At 44.3% G+C, this 10,586-nt stretch overlaps 1 protein-coding gene across 2 annotated transcripts in view; it reads right to left on the minus strand.

Moving 5' to 3' along the window:
* The window catches only part of LOC126539427 (kinesin-like protein KIF2A), a 30,519-nt gene extending 22,361 nt beyond the window's left edge, over positions 1 to 8,158 (minus strand). The window contains exons 1-5 of one of the 2 annotated variants that reach the window (XM_050186255.3): positions 8,043 to 8,158; positions 7,112 to 7,180; positions 5,643 to 5,675; positions 2,825 to 2,993; positions 277 to 541 (exon numbers count right to left, since the gene is read on the minus strand). In XM_050186255.3, coding sequence (XP_050042212.1) covers positions 277 to 541; positions 2,825 to 2,993; positions 5,643 to 5,675; positions 7,112 to 7,180; positions 8,043 to 8,108 — 602 coding nt within the window. In that variant the 5' untranslated portion in view covers positions 8,109 to 8,158. The remainder of the gene's footprint in view (positions 1 to 276; positions 542 to 2,824; positions 2,994 to 5,642; positions 5,676 to 7,111; positions 7,181 to 8,042) is intronic. The other variant, XM_050186254.3, reaches the window with a different exon arrangement.
* Between the last annotated feature and the right edge of the window lie 2,428 nt (positions 8,159 to 10,586).

Raw genomic sequence — 10,586 nt, forward strand, 5'->3', positions numbered from 1 at the left:
GTTTGACTGCACTGGGATCCCCATAGCATGCGCGACAGTTTCGCATTTGCCCAAATGCGGGAGACGAAAACTTAAACATAACTGAACTTTACCACTAAGTGGTGTATATATTTTGTGTTACTTTGCCATTATAGATAAAATGTTCTTGTTTTTCTTCCCCAGCTTAAGCTAACACAGACGAGCTCCGTTGTGTGTGCGTTTCGCCTTCAGAGCTTGTTTTTTCATTGCCACGGAAAGTGGCAAACTAGAAAACTCAGCTGCATTTGAACTGCTTACCTGATCATGGAAAGGAACTCCCAGTTGGGGTTGCCTGGGTCAACGTTCATTCGCTCCCTCTTCTCCTCGATCTGACTGAGCTGCCTTGCCCTCCGCTCCTCCCGCTGCTTCTTGATGCGGTCCACCTCCTTGACCACATTCGTGCGTCGCCGATTGGCTGCACTCAGGTCGGATGCACTGCCACTGGGAGCAACCAGCGCCCGCGGAGGCTGCTGTTGGGACTGCCGCGTTACGACGGAGTTCATTGGCACATCCTTTTCAGCCACTGCAGCGAGTCCAGGTGCACAAATATGCAGAGATTGTTTTAGCTTAATCTACAATGCATTTGCAATCAAGAACACAAATATTGAACCTGTAAAAAATGAGTGCAACTCTAATGGGCCGTAAGTTTCCACAAAACAATTTTCTGGCACCAATGTCCAGTAAGTCTCCAAACTGCGATCGTATGATACGTTTTCAGGCTGCTACATCCCATGTTAACAAGAAGATGCTAAAGGCGCGCAGTATATAGCTGCCTGCCATGCAGCTTCACCGCAATACTTGCCTGCCCGCCTTATGTGAAAACGCCAATGCACACTCAGTTTCTAATTTCAGTACCAGCAAATCTTCTCTGGGGTCGTCGCATGCAGCATTCACAGCCATCACGGCCTATATGTTTCACAGCGCATGGTGCCATCGGAAGTGTAGCGCAAGCTTTCAATAGGCAGTAACCGAAACACGCCATCGTTCTCTGCTGCAGACTGCGATCGTATATGTTTTCCAGCCGCTAGATCCCATGTGAACAATAAAAGGCGCGAGGCGCGCGTGATAACGATGGTATGCACAGTTTCTTATTCCGGTACCAGCAAATCTCCGCCCAGTTCATCGCATGCCGCATTCACAGCTATCGCTGCCACACCTGTTGCGATGAGCATCTTCACCTATCTGTTTTACAGCCCGTAGTGCAACTAGTAGTGTCCTGCATGCATTTAGTAGGCGATAATCCCAACCCGCCGCCCTTCCTTGCTGCAGGTGGCACAATGTGGGCATCACGTTTCGCTTCGGCGGCAACCGGCGTCGCCCACTAGCTCAATTTCGTCTGTTTCCCGTCGCCCTCTTAATACACCATGCAATAGAAAAACAACGCCCCTTGGGCTGCCAGAGCACTACCAGCTCGACACGCGTCAGCACCGAGTGTTACGGTGATCCACTCAACGTTTCGCATCATGTAGATCGTAGATCGGTTCTACTTAATGCCATACGCAAATTACAGCCTGCCACTAAACACACATTTTACAAACAATAGGAAAGGGAACTAGCGAGACTTCCACAAGAGTCACCATCAGCCTGCGAGTAAACAATAGAGGTTGCCAAACTCTATATGAATTTATGTGGTTTAATCCAGGTATGGTTACCAGAAGAGGATACAATTGTGCTGTCCTTACGTAGAATGTCTAAATGGGCGCATCACAAGTTTACATTATTTACACTTAGAATCACAAAAATTACACAAGAAATAAAGGCAAAAAATATCCATTTAAGTCTTTAAATTACTCATAAGAAGGGCACACCTCAGAAAATTGATCTTCCGAAAACTGAAAATAAACCATTGTGTTCATTTTATAGTAACCGAGAAAGAAACCTCTGCACTGAAAGGGTTAATAAACAGATGTTTCAGCAGTGGGCTTGGCCGTCGGAGTTTCACTCAATCTAGTCCATCTCTTCATTTGTGCTGGTGCACTAGTATTATTCCCATACTTTCCGGATCTAGAGGCAACTTGTCTTTGAATACAGTAAAACCTCGTTAATATGTCGTTGGCGGGGAACATAGAGCAAGTACGTATTAAGTGATGTACTAATTAACTGACAATGGAAGATGTGCAACTATAGAATTACCGACCAACAATGCGTGTTAATTGTCACTCAAACACACACGCAGACAAGCTTTATTTGTGAGCAGGCATCAAATAATCTGCGGTTTTCACTTGCCACCATGGTGGCCTTGCAGTGACGACATCATCCTCAAACTCAGCGAGGCCACAAGACCACAAGCAAGGCCCCACTTTCCTGCGAACGCCCTCATGCCGGTCAACAACGCACTAGCCACATTGCTTACGGAAGGGCCATCATCCTCATCCACATTGCCATCGATGACAACAAGGTGGAAGTGCTACAGAAGCTATGGGAGCAGGAAACAAGTCATGGCTACCTAGTTTTGACGTGGCAACTGCAGTCCGAGAAAGGTCCTAGCACCGCTATTTCACTATGGTTTATGCGGATGACCACTTGCCGACTCCACGCTTGTATGCACAGACAAATTAATACTATTACGAGCCAGATATATGGCATGCATTAAGGGACTATGGCTGAAGTGGTTAGCAAATACACCGAGCATTAAACCGAGCATTAAACCGAGGTTAGCAAGGTTAGCATTAAACCGAGATTACTTATTAAGCTGATACATATTAATGAGAACTTGCCGTTTGTGCATGTGCATGTAATATATATATATATTGAAAACTTATGGGACAGTTAAAACGGTGCCATCTTAATACGAAGGGGTACTGACTGGAGGAGATTATGTTGCTGGACTTGGTCGTGGGAAGTGGTGCGGGTGGGGGCCCCATGGCGCGGTCGTGACCATTCTGCTGGTGCAGCGCTGGCCTTGCGAGGCTACGCCGGTCCTGGATGGTGCCCGACTTGGCTGACGCCAGGGGCACCTGCGTATGCCTTGGGAGCTGCGCACAGTGGAAGCCCAAGGCGACGAAATGAGCAGCCGTTCAGACTAACAGGTTCAATGCACTGATAAAACTAGACACTGAATTGCTACACCCGAAATCCCCTCAACAAGAAACATGCTAAGGTGGTGATTTGGGCGAGTTGGTGTTTCATGATCTACGTACAGTACACAGAAGACTAGATAGGTGCGAGACAAAAGATTTTCTTTAAACATTTGTATGCACAATTATTTGTATGAAATGTTATGCCAATAAATCAGTTTCAAGTCAGCAATGTGGCAGTGGCATTCTTTCTTTATGCCTCTACATTTGGGTACTGTACGTGAAAGAGTCTTACATTGAACATTTAACAAGTCCTGGCAAGCAAATTTTGCACTCTAGCATCACAACCACTTTTTCCTTTGCTTTTGGCATTACATTCCGAATTGCAAATAAATGTCACTTTCACAAACGTTTAGAAACATTTTAAATATACAAGCAATAAATTGCCCCCAGAACGCATTTTCTGCCCTCTTACGCTTCTATTCAAGCTCTCGACAACATTCCACCACGCTGATAATTGCAATGCTACATCACTGGCATATGAGGTAATGAGCACACCATGGTAGCAAACCACATTTGACGTATACATACGTTGAAGGCAAATAGCAGCCAAGACAAGACTAACTCTTTCCTCTGGCATGAAACACTGTAGAGCCCTACGTGTGAAAGCAGGACAGGGTGACCAAATTGCAGACATGGGTGGCTATAATGTAAGGATCCTTTTATGAATCATGACCAGCCAATTGTGGCAATAACATAAGAGGAGTGCCACTCAGAAAACTTATGATGCATGAATGGAAAGACAAGTGGATAAAATCGTTACACTATCCCACCCTTGTTATAGCATGCAGCAGCAATTCAATTGCAAAAAAAACCAACTATGACAGAATAACACTAACTGATCACACAAGTGACAAAAACTCAGAACGAAATAGAAATGAATTCTCAAAATGTATAAGAAGGAAGAATAAAATTTCGGTAAGTTTGGCAAGTTGGGCGATAGAAAGGGAGATGTTTTTGTTAATTGACCTTAATCCAAGACCGTTCATGATAACAAGCCTAAAGGTCAATACGCATGAAAAGGGACTCAATACTGTGCCTGTGAAGGAATGCTGTGGTGTCCTTTTCGAAGCGTTTTTTTTTTTTTTTTTTTTTTTTTTTTTTTTTTTTTTTTTTAGGGATATGTAGAATGGCACACTTTCAGCTTGGTTGTTTTTCTTTCCACTGAATGTCCACGATTACCTAGTTTCAGCCGGGCAGATAAGCAAGTTGCAGCTTTTGTAGCAATTGTACACATAACATACGCGTATTCTGAAATTAGTCTTGTCCTTGTGTGTGTACATTTTTATGTTCACAGACACTGAGCCGTGCTCCCTGAAGGGTTGCAGAATATGGCACCAACCTTTGCTCTTCCCCCACAAAGCATTTTGATGTGTATGGATGTGATGCACATCGATTGCTGCAGAACTTCACACAGTTCTTGTACGAGGACAACCCCTGACTGCAGCTTACATTCTCAAATTGTGCAGCACATTGCATTGCTTTACAACTCTCTACCTGTGCAGAGAATTTACCAGAATATGACAGACGAGACTGATGCTGAATAGGTGCTCCCATGGACGTCAAAGTGAAACTAAGATTTACTTCGGCAAGTACCAAGCGTTTCTTTTTCGATGACGAAGCTGGAGGAACAGCGAGAGCAACACCGCCTGTCAAGCTTACACCCTGCGACACACACACCAACTTGCACCTTATACAGTGTGCAAAAGGTAAAACGAAATTACAGAAGCAAGGAAAATACAATTCACGTCCAGGCAGGACTTTTATTTGGTCAAATGCAGTACTTCTACGACAGTTATAGCAAAACACACTCACTTTTAATTTAGTCATCGATATGATGCCTAGTTAAGCACTTTTCCATTAGGATAAGATTGTGCATACTGAAGAACGTAAATCTGCTTCAAACAATATGTTCCCTCCCTTTTACCCATCTTCATAAACTGCCAAACAAGCATTCAGCATTCAATCCGATTCCTAAAGGCAAGCCGTTTCCTAAACTTCCTAAAACTCTAAGCATAACCATGACTTGAAGTACAAGGACCAGCTTCACAATGACACCAGTCCTTCTCCCACTGCACCAGTCAAATTTAGCTGGGAGTCGGAGTGGTGCACCTGCTCAACCCTACACGTATTGCAGAATGTTATTCTCACCTAACGACTTTTTGATGCTGAGGGGTAACTGGGTTTGTCATGGCACAAGCACAACATGCTTCTTACCTCAGCTTCCCTCAGCTCAATAAAAACTGCTACTACTGGCATGCTTTGCAGCAGGAGTGCTGTAGTAAAACTTGTAAAATTTATCTATTAAGGTAAATGTTCCATGAGCGAATTATGGTTGACTTCCTTGCATACACTGCAGACAAGATCCACAGGCATAGTTGATGGCTTAACTTTGAAGTAGTAGTTTGCAATGAAGAAGTTTAATCAGTGGACCTGCTCAGAGACAAGGTATACTGCTAAAGCCACAACATAAGAATGGTGCAATATTCCACAAATCAGATGCTATTGCAGTTTTAGATTTGCAAAAAAAAAGTTTTGTTCGCTTACACGGCTTGGAATTTCGCGTGGATCACGCATTAGCTGTAATAGAAAGGTAACCCACAAGTTAGGAGCAAAAGATGAACACCAATATTTTGCTCTTGGCTAAAATAATTTGTTGCATCTCTGGCAGCTATTTCGTTGTTGCGGAAGTGGCAAAAATGTTGCATCAAAACGGACGACAAAAGTTCCAGACAACAACAGAAACTTTTTCCATAGTTTTTCAAGGCGATGGTTTTATGATGGTACAATGCATTTACACTGGCAAGAAAAGATGCAAAATTAATTTTTTGTAATACAATTTTGTACTTTCTACCAAGTCATGTCCGAGCCACCTTTGAGTTGGGTAGAAAGCAAATGATCAGTGCAGATATTATGCGACTCTGAATAAAACTGTACAAGAATGCATAAGAATGGGATAGTTTCGAAAAACTATGCATATAGAGTTTGCAGTTTGTGTAACTGGAGTTCTGCGACTGAAAGTCCTTTCTCTACCTTTCATTGCAAATTAAGCATAAAGGAATTCTGGTATGCAACGGTGTATTACTTGTAGGGTTCACTTTAATTAGCGCAATTTACATGTCAATATTTTAAAATCTGCCGAGACCACTTTTGCACTTCTTTGCAGTAGGCCAAAGGGGTGGTCATTATCAGTGTCTCTAGCAATGTGCTCACACTGCAACTCATGCAGCAATACATCCAAAGGCACAGCCTGGCTATGAGGGATGCGATGGTGGGGGAGATTCCCCGATTGATTTGATAAAATGTGCAACTCTTCAATGGGTAGAGAAATCTATATACATTAGCTTTTCCTGTTGTGCCTCAATGCAATCCTGCCACTGCACCCACAGGTCAAGCCCAGGCCCATGTACACATTAGCAGCATGCCATAGTAACTGAACACATCTGGCAGCTGCACACCAGTTGTAAAAAGCAGACAGCTCAGCACGGTATGTCGACACGGCTAGCTGTCGCCTTCTCGACACTGACTTGTGCCTTCCTCGCAAACATCACGAGGTACAATAGAAACCAGCATCCTCTTTACTTTATATTGTTCCAACTGCCAGAATATGAGACTAAATAAGTTTCTTGCTACACTGCTCGCAGAATCTATGTTACCACTAAGCACAGTATCTTTTTACTTGCAGTAACAAGTCAGTGCTTGCATATGCGTCATCATACAAAAAAAAAAAAAGATTAAAGGTGTGCACCGAAATCTTGGAGGCAGCAGCCATCATTTTCTAAGTGAAGGCCACATGGTACCTGTGCCTTCCTGCTGCAACTTCGTCAACACACACTTGAAGCAGCAGTTAAGAAGCAAGAGCACATACATCACAGCACAGTGCGTAAGGACGTCAATTTGGCACTTCAAGTTTGATTGTAACTACATGCGAACTTTTTTTTTTTTTTCAGTTTTGCACTCAGTGTTGATAAAGATAACAGTTCACATTCACTTCTACGGGAATCTGAAGGACTTGCCTTTTTAACGGAATTCCGGTTCACGTCCTGGAGACCCGGGTTCAGCGCAAAAACTGTGCTGAACTCGAGCTGAAAGGCAAAAGTGAAAATGCAAATCTGTTGCAAGAAAGAGCAAGACTTGACACAGGCACCCATAAAAAAGAAAAGAATGCATTTCTCAACACAAGTGTCGCTATCACTTGCGCACTTTTGCAAAGATATAAATTAACAAGCACAAATATGCTGGTATGTAGACATTTCTTTATGTCGCAATCACAGTATGGTTGTGACAGCAGAAAATGAAACAAATGGATGCTCAGCAAGATATCACTATACTACAACTATTTCTCTTCACAAACAGGGACCCTGGCAAGCTTGCAGTTTTGATTACAGAAATATAGCAGGAAAGAGACAATGGCGAGCCACAGTATGATGCAACGAAAGTGGAGCACATAGATTTTCAACACTATCTCAAACAATTAATACAAACCGGTTTTGTCGTAAGATAAAAAAAGTTGTAAATTAAGTTTTTACAGCATACATACTTATGGAAGACAGAATCGAAAGCTTCTTGAGGATCGCAAGCTTACTGCTGCTAAATGCAAAATCATATATAGAAGTTCGGCCATGACAGCAATGTCACGTGAAAGAAGACTTTGCATATGGGGAATCTAATCCAACAGATATATCCAAACAGCTACAGAGAAGAGGTTGTCAGACAAAGACAGGAATGAAGGAAGTCGCCGATCACTGTCAAAAGAAAAAAAAAAAAAGGTTTAGAGATCCACATGGATCTTGAAACTGCATTGCTTCGACTATGGTCAGCGACCAGCTCCATTCCCAACAATGTTATCCTATCGTAGGTTACCTACCATCAAACTCTGGGTACTCGAGAGTCGTGCAATAGAGTATCCTTGCTGTTGCGACTGTGGTTGCCAAGTTTTTCACTCACCTCCTTGCCCTTGGTCTCCCCCTTCTCGTACCACTCCGCCACTATGACCTGCTTGTCCTGATCCATGCTGACAACCGTGGCCGAGTGGATGCGCCCTGCAAGCACACAAATCAAGGAACCATAAGATTAAGGTTGGAAGCCTAAAGGTGCTCCATAGCTACGTGCAATCAATTCAGACGCACTGAAGCCTACAGGTTCATCCCCAGAAACATCAACATACAACTTTTGCTACACAGAGTTAGCCTTTTTTTTTTTTTTTAAATGCTGGAGAGAGTGCGCAAATTTTTGTCCGAAAATGTTTTTGTACGAATGTACTCTGCACAAAGGTGAACAAGTTACTCGAATTTTAAAAACTGCAAGTGAGCAGCTGCATTTTTTAGTAAACTATTAAACCGATGTAGTGGCACAGTTCTCTACTAGGGCCATTGTTTGTAAATAATTTTCAGGTATACTTTCATGTCTGCACAATGCCCACCTGGCCAGTCCAGGCAAGCAACATGCCCTAAAATATCTCCAGAAGTGGAAAATGAAGATATGGTACATCCCCACTATGAGTCCTCGTGCTCCAGCGTACAGCTGCACAGTGTACCCTGTAGAAACGGTTCGGCTCGTGCAGTCAACTACACAATTAAATGCCACTTAAGAGTTTTCAGTGTTGATATGCGACAGTGAAGAGCCTCGGCAATTTGCAGCACGTGGAAAAACAAGAGATGCCTCCACTACTGGCAGAATAAAGTTGGAGCAAAGAAAGGCACTTGTCCGGCCACCTCGTTATATGTTAAGGAAACGCAAAGCAAAACTGCAAGCAGGTAGGAGGCAGGTAGGTCATTGAAAACTGGTTCCCGCGTAATGCCAACCACCGCCCCGAACCCGCCCCTCAAACAACCGCCTGCAAGATTCCTTTTCCAAAGAGCCAACTTATGACAGTTGACGAAAGGGCCCTCCCCCGCCTTGAAGGACAACTTTTTATTGTGCGTCCGCCGCCGGGGAATACGCGCTGCTGCGTCACGTCACGCAAACACGGTGGCGTGGGATGCAAATACACCTGCGACAAAACGAGAAGAAAAATAGGAACGAAAAACTATGATAAACTCTGTTCCTTGCGCAACGCCGTCTCGGCGCGTGTCAGACACGCCGCGGTGGACAACGCGTATTCCACCGCGTTTGCGTGACGTGATGCAGCAGCGCGTATTCCCCGGGCGGACGCTGCATAGTATGCGCCCTACCTCACGAGAACCGCGCAGCATAGTGCGACAGCTACGAGGCGGGAACACAGTCGCCACCGCGTGTATGGAATTAGTGCACGGTTGCGACGGTGTTTAGCGATTTTTTTTTTTATAGCAAGGACAACAAACCTCACCTCAATAGGTGAGGTCTGTTGCCTTCTCAGTATAAACAGCGGCAACAAAACATTTCCCTCTGCTCTCACGGCGTCAGTGACGTCACACCACAGCCGACAACCCTGTACTGACAACCATTATTCGGCGCTGTTTGAACCATCGCCGCGTATTTTAAAACCGAAGCTTTTTCTTTGCGAACCTCGCCGGGTTTCCGTGACCGTGGGTGCTGCGTGGCTGTTCTCTAGCCGAGCTGAATATGCCAACCAATCACAGCGGTGGACGCGCCCCACATCACCTCCACCGAGTTCGTTGGGATTCATAGTGAGGTGTGTTACAGCGCAACCCAAGACAAGGGCAACAGAACGACGACACAGCGCCGTGTCATCGTTTTATTCCTTCTGTTGTCCTTGTCTTGGGTTGCGCTGTAACAAACCTTACTATGGACCATTATCAGATGGCGCTCGCATCCGCGGCATTGATTGAAAAACATTGATTCACAGTGGAGGAAAAGAACTAGGAAGCCTACCAGCAAGTATGCGGCCTGTAGGGTGGGCAACAAAGCAACAATGAAGGTCAGGCGGAAAGACAGGGAGGCTGAAATAATCTCATGGGCGGCGGCAATGGAAAAGAAACCTGCCATGAGTAACTACTTAAGAAGAAAAAAACGAAATCAGGAAAGAAACAATTTATGATAACTCAAAGGGAAGCTCATTACCTTTCGAAGCGAGATCGGGAGGCCTTAGAACACGCCCCTATAAAGCGAGATATAAGACGGAAGAAGTATGTGCTTGCTGCGGTAAAGCTAGGGAAACTATGAAGCATCTTTAATTAGAATGAGATGACGTCTACCCAACGGTCGATTTAGGCACCACTGGCCTCTTTGAAGCCCTTGGGTTCAGCGAGAGCAGTGGAAAAGTAAACATGTCCGCAATAGGCATTAGTAAGAGGCGATTGGAGGATTGGTGGAAGAAAAGTAGGGAAGAGACGTACAAAAGCACAGTTCGAAATACGGGATCAGAAGATTTGGGTGGGGCAGTTCATGGTGTTTGTTTTTCTCTTGTTTTTATTGTTTAACCTAGTTCGGACATTAGGCAGTATAATAGCAAAAGGTTGGTGGCGCAACCCACCGCCCCGTTCCAAAGGGGACGCTCATAGCATCCAGCCATACATTGCAATAGCCTATATATATATATATATATATATA

Source organism: Dermacentor andersoni, chromosome 11, assembly GCF_023375885.2.
Source record: "Dermacentor andersoni chromosome 11, qqDerAnde1_hic_scaffold, whole genome shotgun sequence".
NCBI lineage: Eukaryota > Metazoa > Arthropoda > Arachnida > Ixodida > Ixodidae > Dermacentor > Dermacentor andersoni.